The sequence below is a fragment of the Micropterus salmoides genome, unplaced genomic scaffold (genome assembly GCF_014851395.1).
Source record: "Micropterus salmoides isolate LMB-PRFRI ecotype aquatic unplaced genomic scaffold, ASM1485139v1 Ms_hic_scaffold_9, whole genome shotgun sequence".
NCBI classification, from domain to species: Eukaryota; Metazoa; Chordata; class Actinopteri; order Centrarchiformes; family Centrarchidae; genus Micropterus; species Micropterus salmoides.
In genome coordinates this window covers 24,397,569-24,416,584 of record NW_024044681.1, presented here as the reverse complement: position 1 = coordinate 24,416,584, position 19,016 = coordinate 24,397,569, and the positions used below count along the sequence as shown (strand labels likewise).

At 41.6% G+C, this 19,016-nt stretch overlaps 1 protein-coding gene across 2 annotated transcripts in view; it reads left to right on the top strand.

Moving 5' to 3' along the window:
- Positions 1-19,016, top strand: part of LOC119896089 (pecanex-like protein 1) — a 31,199-nt gene that overhangs the window by 7,524 nt on the left and 4,659 nt on the right. The window contains exons 8-34 of one of the 2 annotated variants that reach the window (XM_038709563.1): positions 3,272-3,401; positions 3,764-3,933; positions 6,315-6,372; positions 6,491-6,599; positions 6,749-6,906; positions 7,047-7,200; positions 8,450-8,482; positions 10,004-10,175; positions 10,408-10,518; positions 10,667-10,758; positions 10,898-11,007; positions 11,668-11,773; positions 11,878-11,970; positions 12,096-12,246; positions 13,124-13,268; positions 13,605-13,782; positions 14,197-14,305; positions 14,639-14,768; positions 14,878-14,936; positions 15,032-15,247; positions 15,777-16,030; positions 16,403-16,633; positions 17,489-17,592; positions 17,706-17,853; positions 17,946-18,176; positions 18,339-18,613; positions 18,708-18,877. In XM_038709563.1, the coding sequence (XP_038565491.1) occupies positions 3,272-3,401; positions 3,764-3,933; positions 6,315-6,372; positions 6,491-6,599; positions 6,749-6,906; positions 7,047-7,200; positions 8,450-8,482; positions 10,004-10,175; positions 10,408-10,518; positions 10,667-10,758; positions 10,898-11,007; positions 11,668-11,773; positions 11,878-11,970; positions 12,096-12,246; positions 13,124-13,268; positions 13,605-13,782; positions 14,197-14,305; positions 14,639-14,768; positions 14,878-14,936; positions 15,032-15,247; positions 15,777-16,030; positions 16,403-16,633; positions 17,489-17,592; positions 17,706-17,853; positions 17,946-18,176; positions 18,339-18,613; positions 18,708-18,877 (3,897 nt within the window). Of the gene's footprint in view, positions 1-3,271; positions 3,402-3,763; positions 3,934-6,314; positions 6,373-6,490; positions 6,630-6,748; positions 6,907-7,046; positions 7,201-8,449; positions 8,483-10,003; positions 10,176-10,407; positions 10,519-10,666; positions 10,759-10,897; positions 11,008-11,667; positions 11,774-11,877; positions 11,971-12,095; positions 12,247-13,123; positions 13,269-13,604; positions 13,783-14,196; positions 14,306-14,638; positions 14,769-14,877; positions 14,937-15,031; positions 15,248-15,776; positions 16,031-16,402; positions 16,634-17,488; positions 17,593-17,705; positions 17,854-17,945; positions 18,177-18,338; positions 18,614-18,707; positions 18,878-19,016 lie in introns of both variants that reach the window. The other variant, XM_038709562.1, reaches the window with a different exon arrangement.

Below are 19,016 nucleotides of genomic sequence, written 5' to 3'. Positions count from 1 at the left end.
GCCTTAATATCAGCGCATGTAAAACCAATTGCTGATTTTTCCACTCAATCGTCGATAGGTGATCGAAACAACCCTAGTAAGTTTGTGTCTAAGTGAGTAAATGGGACATTCATTTTTGAAATTGGTTTAGCATTGAGCGACCACGTTACAGCTGGCAGAGTTGAAACCTGGCTGCAACATCCTTCCAGGCAGTTGCGCACCGTCAGAGTATGTCCACTAAAGTGCTTGTTTTTGCCCCTGACAGGCTCAGGTTGTGTCTGACAACATTATGGAAAGGATCCCTACAGAGAGAGGCCTTTTTAAAGAGTAAGATCCTTTTTTGCCTCTATTGCCGCGTTTCGACCAAAAGAGAGATCCGGGGACTAAAAACTTTAAAAAGGTTCCTTCAGTCCATTGTTGTGTGCGTTTCCACCGTAGTCTAAAGACCTGCAAATTAACCAGCTGAAGTATACGCAGTACAAAGCGATGCACATGCGTCATTATTTAGTAACCACTATCCATGAACAAAATTTATAAGTGAACATCAGATTTGATTGGAATATAATGGAAAAACTATAAGTTATGCTTAACCGTTATACAGCTTTTTTTTGTGTGGGAGTATAATGAAGAGACGCACGATAGTTTGTTACAAATTTAATAACAAACTAGATAAAGCCATCAAGTTCATAAAATAACTCCAGCACAAAGAAAGCCGACAAGAGCTGCAGATCAGCTAGCCAGACTCATGTCTGTGTCCACCTGAGCATCGGAGGAACGTGATTTTTAACGAGCTCTATTACCTGCTGTAATCAGCTGTTCCGCTTGTTTTGGAGAGGGGGAGACCGACTTCGGCCCCATGTAGAAACCTCCTGACCAATGAAAACTTAAAAACAACAACTTCGTACCCAGTATTTAGTGCAACTCCATCAGCTGTTAGCTATAAACACACCGCTGCACGCTGGCTGCTGTTTCCGAGCAGTAACCTACATTTAATGCCGCTGTTCGATCTCGGGCAGGTATCGGCGAGACTTGTGTGGCTATTTGACTTTTGAATGTGATTTATTGGTTTGCAAACAACCATGGAAAAGAGGAGCAGTGGTAAAAAAACAGCCAGTATGCTCGATATAAAGCCAGTAGTCTCTACTCGTCCATTCAGAAATTCACTGAAAGGCAAGCCCCTTTCCCTTCAAAGTACCGGTACTTTTGGAAAGTACTACCCCCCCCCTGAGCAGGGGTTAAAATAAAGACCCTAGAACTTCAATTTAGACCCTGGTCCCTGCAGTGGAAACGCAGTGAGTTCCTCCAAAGGTTCCTAGTTCCGGGGAATAGTTCCTTTGGTGGAAACGCGGCTTATATCGCTCTGTTCAAAGCCACCATACTCTGACAGTAAGCAGTAATTTTATATCTCTGGACTACCGCTGCCTTGATTGGTTAGTTTGTATTATTGTGTGGCTGTTTTTAACCCTTTAAAACACCATAGTCACACAATAACGCAAACAAACTAACTGATCGAAGCAACAGAAGAGTATTTCGTTGCAGCCTGGTTTCTGCTGGCTATAGCACTGTCACTCAATACTGGACCAATTAAAAAATTATTGTCCCAATGCCTACCCTCCAAACTTGGGTGCGGAACATTGAGAAAATACACATAAGAGAAAGTAAATAATAAAATAAAAAGAAGACCAAAAAAATTATTATTCTATATCTATGTAGGAATATCAACACTGATCTAATTTGATTTCGATTCACAAAGTCCGGTATCAATTTGGTTCTTAAAGATTTATCAGATAAATACCAATTCTCAGATATTATCCTGGAAACTTAAATTTCTTTTACATTGAGCAAGTTGGCTACATTGTTGTTTACATGAATATAAAAGTGTGGAAAGGAGGCTAAATTGCACACACATTTCTCTTTTATGAAACTGTGGACAAAGGATGTATTTACTTTAGCAAATGCAGAAGGACTAAATCATGGCATGTAAAAAAGAAATGAAATAAAATAAAATTTAGGGTTACAACAACTGAACAAGAATAATCATCATTATGTGCATTTAAAAAAAAAAAAGTACATTCTATCCCATACAGTCATGCATGGACTGTCAGTAAAAGATGCTTCAACGAAGTACAGTGCATAAATAGAGACAGACAGTTCAGTCCTTCCACGGCTTCACAACTTACAGCCAGAGATATTATCTCTTCAACAAACACAAACCGAGAGGTCAGATGAGTGTACATGTTTACTCAGAAAAGGTACAAATGCAAAGATCGATCTCTAGTTTAAAAAACAAAATCTATACTGAATTATTCAGAAAAGAATAGTAATTCATTTGAAAATCTATTTTTTCTATTTAAGTTACAGATGTAACAAGCTGTTAAACGTTACGCTTTTTTCTCCAATAGCTCTAAAAGTAAAATGTGTAGTTAACACACAAACTCAGAGTTGCCAGTTTATTAGGTACACCAAGTTAAAACTAATGCAGTCTAGCAGACAATCGTAACTTTTTGTGTCCAGTTCTGCTTGGAATTTGTGCTGCACAATAATAGTCTTTTTCTTTGTCACTTAAAATTGGCAAGGCATCAAAGGAAGGTGGAGCAGTGTTTCCTGTTGGACCTGTTTTTCTCAGTGAGGAAACAGGGCCGTCTGAACCAGGAAAGGAACATGATAAAATTTAGGTGAAGAAACAGCATATAAAGATTTACAGCAATTAGTGACATTTCTTGTCTAAGAGCATTTGGCAAGACAACATACATTTCACAATTTCAAAAGGCAGCCAGTAAAAAGTTAAAATTGTAGCTTTCCTCCAAAGCCAGAATGCAGGAAGACACCCAAAGACAATAAAGGAAAAAACAGGGCCATTTAGGGACCGGATCCAGGATGTGTTTCACTGTTAGAAACAAGAATAAACAACACTCACGACTTATTTCTCCAATTTCATCTTTGGTTAATGTACTTCAACCTCTAATTATTGTTTGAGATAATTATTATTTTATATTACAGTTGACCATCAACATTAATGTGTCATTAAGCCATATTCTACCTTTTTATATGGAGTGGGGTTTGCCCTGCCTGGATAAATGTAGAGGAAACAGAGTTGTCTTATCAGTGTGTAATTAAGGATATTTGTTTGTTAAAGTCTGGTTTGCATGGCAACATTGTAAATGCAGATGTAACAATGGCAACCACTAATGGATATTGGTGTCCATTTTTTATGCAAATGGTGCCTTGTATGGTGTACATTGAGACTGTAATGTAAACCGTTGCATTGCTGTAACTGATGACCCTTCTCCAGCCATGGCTCCAGAGGATGGTGGCAAACACGACTCAGTCAGCAGTGTTAAGAGGACCCAGGCCATCCGCAGGAGACATAATGCTGGGAGCAACCCTACACCGCCCCCGTCCACCATGGGATCCCCTCCCAGGTTAGTTGACTAAGCAGAGCAGAGTGAGGATTGCAGCTGATGCCTGGCTTCGACTGTGCCTTTTATTTGCTTCATTCTCCGCCAAGTATGCATTAGTCAAAGCTATGAGCAAGTTTACACTATGATGGGTGTAAGAATTAGCAAGTGCTGCTGTGTGTTAAGGGAAATATTTCTGGGGATTTGCCATCAAATTAATATTCTCAGCAACTTTCAGAGAAATTAATAATAAAGCTAAACTCATTAATTGAAAGTACCACTCAGGGAACATGCCAGATTCAGCAGGACTGGTGCACTGCCAAAATTACATTTTAAAGCCAATATTACAGTATTATTCCGCATGTTTTCTGTTTTTGTTCCTGTAGCCTTCAGGACCTCCAGCGGGCTCGGACCTCCTCTCATTCGCGGACCCGCACACTTCCCTCAGCCTTGCAATTTGCCTCCTCACTCCTACTGCCCCGCAGTGGCATCCATGAGGCCTCCACCTTCGACGACACCTCAGAGGGGGCAGTGCACTATTTCTTTGACGAGAGTGGTGAGTCAGTGGCGATAAAGAAATGGTTCAACAATTTGGGAAATGTGCTAATTTATTTTCATGTTGAGAGTTAAATGAGATTAATACCACTCTCATGTCTTACTTTTAAATACAAAGCTAGTTAGCTTAGCTTAAAGGCTGGACACTGGAAAATCAGGCTAGCTGCAGGTGCTTTACATCCACACTCACTGGCCACTTTATTAGATACACCTCGCTAGCTCCGGGTAGGACCCCTTTTGCTTCAGAACCGCCATAATTCTTCGTGGCATACTTTGAAAAAGATGTTGGTCCATATTGACATGATAGCATCATGTAGTTGCTGCAGGTTTGTCAGCTGCACATCCGTGAAGCGAATCTCCCCTTCTACCACATACCAAAGGTGCTTGTGGAGGCCATTGGAGTACAGTGAACTCATTTTCATGTTCAAGAAACCAGTTTGAGATGATTTGAGCTTTGTGACATGGTGCATTATCCTGCTGGAAGTAGCCATCAGAAGATAGGTACACTGTGGTCATAAAGGGATGGACATGGTCGGCAACAATACTCCGTTTGGCTGTCGCGTTTAAACGATGCTCAGCTGGTACTAAGGGGCCCAAAGAAAATATCCCCCATACAATTACACCACCAGCAGCCTGAACCGTTGATACAAGTCAGAATGGATCCATGTTTTCATGTTGTTCATGCCAAATTCTGACCCTACCATCTGAATGTCACAGCTTAAATCCAATTTTGGATTTAAGTTGTGCAATTGTTGCCTTAGTTTCCTGTTCTTAGCTGTCAGGAGTGGCACCCGGTGTGGTCTTCTGCTACTGTAGCCCATCTGGTTCATCATGTTGTACATTCAGAGATGGTATTCTGCATACCTTGGTTGTAACGAGTGGTTATTTATTTTTTTGTGAGTTTTCTGGCTATAAGGATTAAGTTGTGTTCAGAAGACCTGTGACCATGTTGAAGGATTTGGTTACTTTCTCAGGTTTGTTACTAAATATCAGATCAATTTGGTTCCTAGATGAGGAAGTTATCCTAGTAGGTCCTTTAACTAACTGTGTCAGATAAATTTATTTGTGATTTGTTTCAGTTCCTTTTTTTTTTTTTTTTTTTTTACATGATTTGTCTTCCCAGTTAATATTAAAATCACCCATCATAATTACTTCCTTCTCTGAGCTGCATTCCCTAAGGCTAGCATATAATTTCTCAAGAAGATTTTGCAGAGGGTGGTCTATAGACTCCAGTGACAATGAAAGACATTTGTGGTGACAGTGTGTCTAGGCAGATACTTTCTAGGTCATTCTCAAGTATTGAGTATTGAATCTCTTCACACAATATGTGATCTTTAATATAAAATGGCAACCCCCCCACCTCTACCCTCAGCTCTATCTTTCCTGAAGGCATTATAGCCAGAATATGTAGAGCAGCAGAAGGGGAGTTTTTATGGAGCCATGTCTCTGACAAGCATAAAAGGTCTAAGTTAGAATCAGCAAGAAGAAGATGATTATTGTTATTTGAGTTACTGCCTTTCTGTCATCTTGAACCAGTCTGCCCATTCTCCTCTGACATCAACAAGGCATTTCCGTCCACACAACTGCTTCTTACTAGATATTTTCTCTTTTTCGGACCAATCTCTGTAAACACTAGAGATGGTTGTGCATGAAAATTCCAGTAAATCAGCAATTTCTGAAATACTCAGACCAGCCCTTCTGGCACCAACAACCATGCCACGTTCAAAGTCACTTAAATCCCCTTTTTTTCTCCACCCCATTCTGATGCTCGTTTTGAATTTCAGCAAGTTGTCTTGACCATGTCTACATGCCGAAATGCATTGAGTTGCTGCCATGTGATTGGCTGGTTAGCTATTTGTGTTAACAAGCAATTGAACAGGTGTACCTAACAAAGGTGCCGGTGAATGTCCTTTATGAAAATAGGCTTTCAGAATAGTAAAGGTTCCAACATCTGTAAAGGGCAGAAGCCACCAAGTGCCTCACAATATGTAGATAAAATGCACAAAATGTTTGTTTTTGTTGTTTTTTTAAATTGCAGAAATAACAACCTCAAATTACAGACACAATAAAAGAACGGAAATTGAAACAAATATACCTCTTGCACACACTATGCCAGACATGCATATCTAAAATTAAAAGCGGAGTGTATGTTCTGGTTGTCTGTACTACTACAATTGTTTCTATTCTCCATCGAGATTGCCTGTACTTCCTGCAATTGTAGGTTGTTATGTGTTGAGTTTATGGAATAAAAATAAAGTTGAAAAATTGAGGGAGGTGGGAGAAAAACACAAAAATATTGCATCTGTTAGCTGTAGAAATGTGTCTGTGGATTATTCCCTGTTGAATGTATTCTGTTTCAGTTTTCTTTCTGTTGTGTAACAGGAGTGAAGAGGTCCTACACATTTGGACCCGCTGGAGGCGGTTATGAGGACCCAGTTCAGTAAGTTATAAAGTTTTTATTAACAGTTTGCCTTTTTTCAAGACTATAAGAGTTAATTTGATGTTAGAAAGCCATGACTAAAAGCTTCAATTAATGCCATAAAATGTCACACTTGCAGGGAAAGGGAAAGACAGTCCCAGTCCTCAAGCTTCACCTCCGAGCCCCCGGAAGGGCCCCAAGTCCTGTCCATCCTCCAGCCCAGACCTGTGGTTTTACAGGGCATGCAGGTGCGCAGGGTGCCTCTGGAAATGCCTGAGGTTAGCAGTCTTTGATGTTTGATGTGGTAGATTATTATATTAAATAAGTCAGGACTCTCTCTCTACCTCAGAGGAAACTACCTTCTGAATGCATCATTCATTTCTCACGTCATCTCTAGTTTGATCTGGATCACGAATCTCTACAAGAGTCCCAGGAAAACACTCTGATGATTGAGGAGAAAGCTAAACCCAAACAGTACTATCGCTTTTGGGTGCTGCCTGGGAAGTGGCTAAGGGTTCGTTATGATCGATTAGCTCTTCTGGCCTTATTGGACAGGTAAGCCAGACTGGGGGGACTCTGTTTGGTCCCTTCATGTTAATTTATTTTATCAAATAACATGATATTTATATAGAAAGCAGTGGGATCAAAACAGCCGGAGTTATCCAAATATCAATTTCTCTGCTTGCTGTTGGCAGGAACCGCCGTGTGGGAGAGAACGTGTTTGCTGTGGTGCTGGCCAGTCTGGTGGCCTTCTTGGGGTTCCTACTACTGCTACAGGGCTTTTTCAGGGACATCTGGGTCTTTCAGTTCTGCCTGGTCATTGCTAGCTGCCAGTACTCTTTACTGAAGGTATATTACCTCTAAATTTCATTAGCAAACTGGATCTCATCATAATATTTATTTATTATTGAAAAATCTGCTTTGAATGGCTGTGAAGATGTTAGAAGACAATGTCTATTTCGCTATAAAGACTACATAACCATAACATGTAAAATATTGATCCAAGAATATTTAATCCAGCTCACTTCGGTGTATAACAGATATTTTCACAACAGCCATATGGAATCTGCTCAAACTGCAATAAAGCCAAAATCCATCGACTGTCCAACAGCCAGATTGTTGATTGTTGGGCCATTAATCAGGCATTGTGGAGGAAATTCTGCTCAATTTTAATAAATTAGTTGGGGGCAATTCTGGGTTAAACATTAGGAAAACAAGATAATTGAGATTCCATTTCACAAATGTGATCTTGTTTTGTCTTGTGTTGTGAACGCAGCGCACCCCTTTCCTTTACCGCCCCTCCCTGAAGGCCCAGTCTCACTCTTAGCCAGGCTGTGGCATGTTTGGTTCAGCTTGAGCCAAGATGATGGAGTTATAACTGCTATCACTTGTTAGTAAACATTATTAGCTTAAGCCTGCAGCATTTTACATTTCATAAATTAACCTAGCATATCTTAATAAATTATGTATTATTTAGACTTATTCATACTTTCCTTACTCACTGTTTAAGTCACTGCTTCTCTAGACAGAAAACCACGGTTGAATTTCAGTGTTATGTAACGGGTTGTCATCATCTCAGTAGTTCACCTGTCTCTGTCCATCCGCCCCCTATAAGCAGTCAAACCGTGAAAACAATGCATTGTTGTCATCCGCTCTAAGATGCGGTTTGAAGTAAATAATGTTGGATTACTATTTCTTTTTTTAATGAGCTATTTGGAATTTTTGGTGTAATGCATATGTATTAAAAAATTAAGCATTTAATATTAAAAGTTCAATAAATGCATGATGATTCCTGAGTCAATTAAGTAATTGTGTGAAATAATCCTGATCTCAATATTTATCAAATAAATCATGATTATGATGTTTGCCATAATCGAGCAGCCCTAGAGTTTTCCCAGCTTTAAAGACTTACATGTGTCTGTTCCATATAGTGTTTAAGCCACACTTTTTATGTATGGAAAACATGAATCTTTACAATATACAATACAGTATAAGCATCAAATTGTCTGTGATATCTTCGGGAATTCCTCCTTTCATTCTTTCATTATGTCTTGTTATGAAACCTATGAAGCTTAATTTCTTCACCTTTTTGTTTTAGAGTGTACAACCAGATGCAGCTTCTCCCATGCACGTGAGTACTTGTTTCACCTTTTTTTTTATTTGTTAAATATATATACAGTGTTGGGAGTAGCGTGTTACAAAATTTAACATAATTACAGTAATGTATTGCTTTTGCTGTAACACAGTAATATAATGCATTATTTAAAAAAAAAAAACGGTAATATTATACTCATTACAATCTCAGTAACGCTCATTACAATGCATTTTAACCCGAAATGAGGTGGTGTTTCTGTTTTTTTTTAATTATTCACCAACACCCAGAAACCTTTGGGCACCAGCAAAAAACACATCCATGAGTAAAAGAGTAACGTTATTTCCTGTTGCGGGAATCCGATCATTGAGATTGTAGGCAGGGTGAAAACTCTAGGGGAGCTTGGCTCCAACTAACAAGATGGTCGCTCCCCTGATGGATCACATGATTACAGCGGCTGCTATCAGTTCATCCTGACCGATCCTGTCAGAATGTCCGGAGATTCAAATAATCAATGACGTTATACTGCTGTACCTCGTGCCTAAATGCGCACAGCGTCTTTCTTAATTGGGAGACTATTCATCTTATTTCACACCCCCAACACCACCGCCACCCCGGCTATTAATCAGAAGGAAAATTTTTATGATAAAGACCCACAAGATCCGCAGATATAACTGTGGATCTCACTGGAAACCACTTATGCAGACACTTCTTAATATCAGAATAATGCACACATTAAATAGCAGTGAAATTAACTAAAAAGTAACGAAAAGTAGTGTAAAGCATTAGAGTTCAGAGACAGTAATATTGTAATATAACTAATTACTGTCAAATGTGCATGTTAACGTGTTGTTATCGCGTTAACACATGAATTGATTAATGCCGACAATTATTTTATCGCACGTTAACGCAGTTTTTTATTATTATTTTGAAAGTCTGTTGCTCACTGGCTCTGAATACACATACAGTCAAACCATGGGTCACAGGAGGGGTGGGATGTTGATCAGCCTGAGAATCATTCACCCAAACCAGCAGTGGAGGGAGGCTTCGGCAGGATGGATGGTGTGTGGGGGAAGACAGCGTTCCGATAGGAAACTCACAAACAGCAAGGATCAGTTTCTCTTCCAATGATTTGTGCTGCACGATCGCGTACAAAAAGTTCAAGACGATTCAACTTCGGCGGCAGGCGTGTGCATGAGGCGAGTGCCACCGCGACAGTTTCAGAGAAACGCACCCACTTGTCGTCACACCTTGTGCTCGACCACTTCACCTCACTGTAACAGGGACATTTGCTACTGAACATAGACTGTTTCTGCTGCTCCCTGATGATACCTGTTCCGAACCACATGTTTGCGAACCACATGTTATTGCACTTTGTGTACATAGCAGTACATTGAAATTAAAAGTGCGCAATACACAATTCATTATTCAATTTTGCATATAACAATGCAATAAAAATTTTATTTTTAGATTAAAAATATATGTATATAAAAAATACACACACACACCTTGTTATTGTCTTGTAATCATGCCTTGTCTTATGTGTCTGTAATTTAACAGGGCCATAACTGGGTCATTGTGTACAGTCGGCCAGTCTACTTCTGCTTGTGTTGTATGATGATCTGGATCTTTGACCTATCTGGGCGCTCTGGCAGCCTGCATCCCGTCTCTCTCTATGGTGTCACCTTCTTCTCTGCACACTTCCTGCTCTGTGTCAGGGATATGCTCGTTGGTTAGTTTTGATACAAGACTCTTTACATTATCATTGTACTAGCTGTCCAGAACACCTCAACAATTTATGTATTTGATATTTGAGTGGCAGTTTAACAAGAGATCAGCCATAAATAGTAATACATGTGGATTAGTAGTTATAAAGTGGTTATTTTCTGCTAATCTTCTGCTCTATATTTGTTATATATTCATTTTTTAGGCCTTTAAAAACTTTTATCTCTTTTGTCCAACAGTGTTTGCCTTGTGTTTCCCGGTCATTTTCCTGTTTGGGTTGCTACCTCAGGTCAACACGTTTGTGATGTGTCTGCTGGAGCAGATCGACATGCACATTTTTGGTGGAACTGGTGAGAGCATGTCTTCACAGACAGCAATATGTTTCCTTTCCAGGAAATTGGCAAAGTGTGATAGCGTCTTCAATCTGTCAGTTTAGAAACTGCACGTGATCGTTTGTGTTTAGGTTCTTCCTGATCTTCTATCTGTCTCTTTCCTCAGCCACTACCAGCCCCCTCTCATCTCTGTTCAGCCTCATACGCAGCATATTGGTTGCTGCTCTCCTTTATGGATTTTGCCTCGGTGCTATCAATGTAAGTGGAACAGAGACACTCTACATGAAAGTAGAGGCGTTTTGGTGTGGTATTTCTGTATCAAATATTCTGATCAGAATCGCTGTGGATAGGCTTTAATTTAATGTATTGTTTTTATTTGTTGTTTTTTCCACATTAGGCACCGTGGGGGGATGCCCATGTGCCAGTACTGTTCTCTGTGTTTTGTGGCCTACTCCTGGCCTTATCCTACCACCTCAGCCGCCAAAGCAGCGATCCTACCATCCTGTGGTCAGTATTTTGTGTTTCATATTGTCCATACTGGCCTTAGACATCATTGAAAATCCTGTTTTTATATCTATGATAGAATGACCGTAAACATTTACAGGTAGCCGCACACCTGAAGAAGCTACAAGGCTCAACATAAAACAGCTGTCTATATAAGCCACATAACAGGCTGCGTTTAGTCACACTATATTTGTGTCACTGCAACCTGAAGCGAAATTTTAGGCTTCATGTCAGTTTTATTTCATTTTACAACCATAACTACAAATTGTAGTCTAGTCTTCCAACCATTCAAAGCACTTTACACCCAGTTCACACATTCATAAACTGGTGGCAGTGCAGTTGGCCATGCAAGGTGCCAACTGAACATCTCCATGGAACTAACATTCACACACTGATGGCACAGCCATTGGGAGCAATTTGAGGTTCAGTATCTTGCTCAAGGACACTTCGACATGCAGACTGGAGGAGACGGGGATCGAACCAGCCACATGTGCTGCCAAAATGCAAACTAAACACAGACGTTTGCCTAAACGCATCCTGTGTAGACACAGACTGACACTGCTGACAAACTGCTTTCATTATGCAGCCTGTGTTGACTTTGACCTCAGCTTTTTGATGTAGCTCTCACTTTTCCTTTTTGTATGTTTTTACCACTTACGTCAGGTCACTGGTCCGGTCTAAATTATTCCCAGAGTTGGAGAACCGAATACCAGAAGAACCCCCTGTGGAGATCAAGGACCCTCTTCCTGAGAAGCTGCATAACTCTGTGGTAAAGATCACCACTTGCTTGCCTGCCCAGACTGCAGTGGGACAGTTTCACTTTTGACTTCATGGAGTCATTAATTTTAAAATCTTTTCACTGTCTCTTTGTAGAAAGAGATTCTTCATTCAGACCTCGTCATGTGTCCCCTAATGGCTGTGATTACCTTCGCCATCAGTGCCAGCACAGTTTTCATCGCTCTTCAAGTTAGTCTGAGCAGGGTTTCTCATCTTGTTCTTCCAACACATTTCTCAGAGGATTTTAGTGAAAAGATGTCCACAGATTTTTTTTTTTTTATTCTAAATTTCCTCTTTTTGCTCTTGATCCGCAGCCTGCTCTTAGCTTTGTCTTGTATATCCTGGCCGGAGTTGTAGGGTTCATTACACACTATCTCCTGCCTCAGCTCCGCAAGCAGCTGCCATGGTTCTGCCTGGCTCACCCTGTGCTCCGCTCCAGAGAGTACAGTCAGTTTGAGGTCCGAGGTGAGTGTCTGATTAATCTTGTATCTTTGTTCACATACACAGAAACATGCATGTGGAAGTATCTTAAAAGTGTGAGAAGAAAACCTCATATATCAACCATTGGAGCGTTCTACAGTCCCCTCAAAGTATTGGAACAGTAAGGCAAATTCCTTTGTTTTTGTTGTTCACTGAAGACATTTGGGTTTAAGATCAAAAGATGAGTATGAGACAAGAGTTCAGAATTTCAGCTTTCATTTCCTGGTATTCACATCTAGATGTGTTAAACAACTTAGGACATACCACCCTTTGTTTGAACCCACCCATTTTTCAAGTGAGCAAAAGTAATGGAACAAATAATCTTAAAGTAAATAACATTTAATATTTGGTGGCATAACCCTTGCTTGCAATAACTGCCTGCGACCCATCGACTTCACCACACTGTTGCATTCTTCATTTGTGATGCTATTACCCAATTAGTTTCAAAGCATTTCTCCGTAAATTGCCAGACAAAATGTTTCTGAACACTTCTGAATTCATTCTGCTGCTACCATCATCAGTTACATCATCAATAAATATTACTGAGCCTGTTCAGAAGCAGCCATGCTCGCCCAAGCCATGACATTACCTCCACCATGCTTCACAGATGAGCTTGTATGCTTCGGATCATAAGCAGTTCCTTTCTTTCTCCACACTTTGGCCTTTCCATCACTTTGGTACAGATTAATCTCGGTCTCATCAGTCCATAAGATTGTGTTCTAGAACTTTTGCGGCTCATCTCTGAACTTCTTTGGCTTTCCATGGCGTTGGAAAGCTTTAGGGGCAGAAAGCGAGAGTTTGGACATGCAGCTCTCCTCAACAAGTGTGTGTATAAGATTGTTTTGCTTTCTGTGTGCCCCAGATGCTGCTCAGTTGATGTGGTTTGAGAAGCTGTATGCGTGGCTTCAGTGTGTGGAGAAATATTTCATCTACCCGGCTGTGGTTCTTAACTCCCTAACAACAGAAGCTCGAACTGTGGGCCAGAACCATAAAGAGCTGGACATCTAGTAAGCTTCTCCTCATTATGTCTCCATACTATGTCACATCCATACTTTATACTGTTCTCCATCTCTGCTCCCCGGGGAAATGTACTGTTAGCAGTGTGTGTTGGAACCCGTAGAACATAAAATTAGTAGACACGCTGAACCCTCCCCAAGTGTATTGCTTTCTCTCTCCAACCCATAGACCAGCCAGTCTGTATAGTAGTCTGCGTAAAGGTGAATATATTCTCAGTTCAACTGTAGCACAGCTGCTTGCATCTGGGTTTGGAGATCTCATGTCATTCCTTACACTATGTATATATGTGACTGATTTCCTCTCCGTCTCTTTCTCGACCCTTTCAGCAGCCGAGCTCTCTTCATCTCAGTAGCAGGCATGAAGTTGCTGCGTTCGTCCTTCTGCGCTCCGTCGCAGCAGTACGTCACGCTGTGCTTCACCACGCTCTTCTTCCACTTTGACTATCCGCACTTCTCTGAGACCTTCCTGATCGACTACTACTTCATGTCCATTCTCTTCAGCAAGGTTAGGCCGCACATCCTGTTGGCTCAGAAATGGTTGCAAATGTTATTAAATAAGAATATAATATAATAATATAAATAGCCATTTATTGCACATTTTGACTGTGTAATGTTAAAGAGGAACTTAACACCTGGCTGAAAACACAGAATTTTACTGCCCCCTCCGGTTAAAAGACCATACCCAGCCACACTGATGGACGTGGTTAGGTGTGGCAATGTGCTACAGTGTTGTAACACTCAACAGTGATGTCACAGGGTCCATTGGAGGTTGGCAAAGACAAGATATTCAGGGGGTGTTAGGTTGCTCTTTAATCTCTCTCTCTATCCAACACTACGTTGTCTATGCAGTCGTATGAATACAGGTGGCAATGCGTTTTTTTGGGCGGGGGGTTTATGTATTTGTTCTGTGAATTGTCAGATGTGGGACCTGCTGTACAAGCTGCGCTTCGTGTTGACTTACATCGCCCCCTGGCAGATCACCTGGGGCTCAGCCTTCCACGCCTTCGCTCAACCCTTTGCCGTGCCCCGTATCCTTCAGTTTTTGATTTTTCTGTCAAATGTTGCAATTTACTGTATAATACAGTCTGATACAACAACAGCACAAACCATAGCATCAAAATACAACACAGACTCTACATACACTGAACATTATAAACCAGTATTTGTTTCAGGGTTGTTGTATTAAGTTGCATTATTGTACGAGTGTTGCCGTTATTGTGTCTGTGCTCCTTTACCTGGTATGTATATTTCCACAATAAGTCACCAGGACTCTGCATGTTACAAGTACTAAAGACCTATAACTGTAATAATTGTTTTTTTGTTTTTTGTCAATGCGATATCCTTAACTCATGTTACTTCAGACTCTGCTGTACTTTTTGTCCAGGCCATCTTCTCCGCCATCTTCTCCACCCCTCTCAATCCTGTCCTAGGCAGTGCTGTGTTCGTCACCTCTTACACCAGACCTGTAAAATTCTGGGAGCGAGACTACAAGTATGTTTTTGGAAGAAAAAAAATCTGTGCAAATGTAAATTAACGTTTCCTAAAGTTCAAATCCAAAGTATTTCCAGCCAGTTCTGATACTAGTTTGTCGTGTTTGCAGCACCAAACGCGTCGATCATTCCAACACCAGACTTGCCACTCAGTTAGACCGCAACCCAGGTATGCCATAATAGTCTCTCACCATCTAATTATCAATTTTTGACTTGCATTTTTTTTGTTCTGTAGCTATGGTGATGCCCTTCTCTTTTCTTAAGGTGCCGATGACAACAACCTGAACTCTATTTTCTACGAGCACCTGACGCGCTCTCTGCAGCACAGCCTGTGCGGAGACCTGCTCCTCGGCCGCTGGGGCAATTACACCACCGGCGACTGCTTCATCCTCGCATCAGACTACCTCAATGCTCTGGTGCACATCATTGAGATCGGCAACGGCCTGGTCACCTTCCAGCTGAGGGGTCTTGAGTTTAGAGGTCAGCAGCAGAGGAAGATGGGGGCTGACAGTGTTTGGAGCTTGTAGCTCAGTTTCAGTTTTTTACCTGTGTTCTCACAGAATAGCATTTATTTATAGAGATCAGGCCCCTGTAGCTCAGCCAGTCGTGTTTGTGTAAAAAGTGGCAGCTGACAAGGTCAAGCTACTGTGCACTTAAAAATATTGCTTCAAAATCTGCCTCTGTACCCATATTTGTTTTGTATTTTTATTGAATATTACTTTTTGTGCCATTTCTTCAAGTATATTTTTACTTTTAACAGTTTCGTGGCTGCAGGTTTATTTTAACGTTGTTCAGGACTAAAAAATATAGATGTTGTGCGTCACTCTCTAAAGAGGTTGTCACTAAAGCCAATAAGCAGCTTTATTTGAATTTGTATGCCCTCACAAAGTATGTCAATTCTTAAAGTCTTGTATTAAGTCCAGTAAAATGATGGAACATTATTTTACTGTCCCTAATATGTCACAGATTGACACTTTATAGCTATATGATTCTCACCGGCTTCACACAGGTACCTACTGTCAGCAGAGGGAGGTAGAGGCCATCACCGAGGGAGTAGAGGAGGACGAGGGCTGCTGCTGCTGCGAACCTGGTCACTTTCCCCACATGCTGTCATTCAATGCTGCCTTTGGACAGCGCTGGCTGGCTTGGGAGGTGGCCGCCACCAAGTACGTACTAGAAGGCTACAGCATCAGCGACAACAACGCAGCCTCCATGCTGCAAGTATTCGACCTCCGTAAGATCCTCATCACATACTATGTCAAGGTAAGATGTTGATCATTGTTCTTACATCGTGCCTCTTTTTTTAGACTCTCAATAATATTTTATAAGCTGACTGTTCTGTATGTCTACACTTGGTCTAGAAATGTTTGTTTACATGTCCCGTTGTTGTTATTGCCTGTTCACATTGCCTTTACATAATACTGTAGCCTGGTAGAGTTCAGGGCAGGGTGTGAGCAATCACAGTAGGACTGGACAAGAAGAAAATCCAATAGCAATGTGAAATGTGCATACACACTTTGATTCCCACCCTGTCATGCACTCAGGACTGAAATGACTGAAATTGTGGCCTGAGATCTTGATGTTAAATGCTTGATATTTGAATCATTTGGATCCGGTGTTTGTCCCCTTAAACAGAGCATCATCTACTATGTGAGTCGATCTTCGAAGCTGGAAGAGTGGCTAACCAATGATACGATTCAGGATGCTCTACGGCCTTGTCTTGGGCCCAACTATGTAGACAGTGACCCTACCTTCAACCTGAACATCGATGAGGACTATGACCACAGGGCCTCCGGCATCACCACCTCCTCATTCTGCATGGTTTACCTGGACTGGATTCAGTATTGCAACAGCAGGCGTCAAACGGTGAGACTCTCCACAGCATTTGCACTAGAATCCCACATGGATCGGGGGTGTTTTTGTTATGTTCATTCAGTATTGTTCACTCAATCAGCACAGGTTGAGCTCAGTTAACACACAACTACCCAGGTGGAAACACACCAATCAGAAGCTTCAATAGATAGATAAAAGGTCAAGAGACAGTTCATTCAGGTTTGGGACAGTGGATCTAGCGAAATTTGAAGGAAGTGGTAGAGGACACTGAAGAGGAGAAGGAGGAAACACAGTATGGAGAGGAGTAAGAGGTGAAGGAAGAGGAACAGAAGTAGTTGGAGGAGGAGATGGGATAGGAGGAAGATAAGGTGGAGGAGGTAGAGGGAGGAGGAGTAGATGCAGAAGGAGGTGGAGAACGATAATCTCTGGCCGGTCCCAGACCAAAGACAGGACACTAGGGCAGAAAATTTGTTGTTTGGTGTGTTGTACTGTACAGTACACTAAGGAATAAAAAGTGTGTGCAAATGTACATTTATTTCTTTTGTGTTCATCGTGTAAAAAAGTTTTTGAGTGAGAGAACCACAAGCAACATAACTAATAACCTATTTTTGTAATATTGTTTTATATTTATCTTACGTGTGTGTGTGTGTGTTTTGAGGCAAAGTTTGGTTTTTCAGCAACATTGAATGGTTTTGAGTAGCTTAATTTTGACCTGGAAAATAGGATGTTTGAGGTATTGGGTGAGAAGTTGTGGATTTGTGTTTAGAGTTTCAATAAAAAGAGGCCTCATTTCAATAAATGTGTTTAAGAAATTGACAACAAAAAGTCAAGTTAAAGTCAAAGTTACAATATTTTATTATTCATCCCAACTACTCTTTTGTGTTGTAGCCGGTGACTTGTGAAAGAGATTCTCCACTTGTCAACCTCTGTTTTGGGCTCTGTATCCTGGGAAGAAGAGCTCTGGGCACAGCCTCCCACAGCATGTCTGCAAGGTAGGAATCCCCGGCCACATTACCATGTCTGTCACTGTGGCTGATGCCACCTGTCACTACCCATTTATATGCCAGTAATATGCAAGAGTTATTTTTGTTTTTCTGTTTGGCAGCTTAGAGCCGTTTCTCTATGGCCTCCATGCTCTCTTCAAGGGAGACTTTCGCATCACATCTCCCAGGGATGAATGGGTGTTTGCAGATATGGACCTGCTTAATCGAGTTGTGGCACCAGGAGTGCGGATGTCCCTCAAATTGCATCAGGTAGCATTTCTCACAGAAGAATAAAAGCTAGCCTCTAGTCTCTTTTGTCTCTGAACTGAGACCAACCGTACTGAAATCTGCGTTTCTTCCAGGACCACTTTACATCTCCAGATGAGTATGAGGATCCTACAGTTCTGTACGACGCCATCACTGCCAACGAGGAGAAGATGTTGATATCTCACGAGGGTGACCCTGTGTGGCGCAGCGCTATTCTAGCAAACATGCCTTCACTGCTGGCACTGCGCCACATCATGGATGACGGCAGCGACGAGTACAAGATCATCATGCTTAATAAGAGGTTCCTCAGCTTCAGAGTCATCAAGGTCACTTCCTGTTTATCACTTGGTCTTGTTATCTCTGGCTTATTAAGTTGATTTTTGTTGCATTAGTTTGTTGCTTATTTTTCTCTGAAATTCAGTTCATGTACAGGATGATTTGCCCAGAACCCTTGAACCAGCTGTTAATATTCCTGCTTCCCCCAACAGGTGAACAGAGAGTGTGTGCGTGGGCTGTGGGCGGGGCAACAGCAGGAGCTGGTTTTCCTGCGCAATCGTAACCCAGAGCGTGGCAGCATTCAAAATGCCAAACAGGCCCTGAGGAATATGATTAACTCCTCGTGCGACCAGCCCATCGGCTACCCCATCTACGTGTCCCCTCTCACCACCTCATACGCTGGGGGGCACAGCCAGCTCCGGTCTGTGTGGGGAGGACCTGTCAGCCCACACAACATTTACACCTGGCTCATCAGCAGCTGGGACAGGTACATGGTCTAAACTTAATGTGATAGATGTCCACAAAAGTCTTTTAGCAACAGAGAAGTTAGTGTGAACACCTTAATACATGTCTGTCTGCAGGTTACAGAAGGGGTGTGGCGCTGGCTGTAACAGCGGAGGAAACATTGAGGACTCAGACTGTGGAGGTGGCTCCACCTCCATCTCCACCAACCCAGCCGTTCACACCACCCAGAGTACACCAGCCTCCAGCCTTCCCCAGCCGCACATCACCACTGTGCAGCCCTCGATGGGTACGACCTGAAACTGTTGTAGTACAGGCAGATCACTGTGGTACTGTTTAGAAAGTTGACCAAAAAAACCGAGATGGTGTAAATTTGTTAGAAACAGTTCATGCCTTGCCTTACTGCAAGCCTTTTAGACATTTTTAAT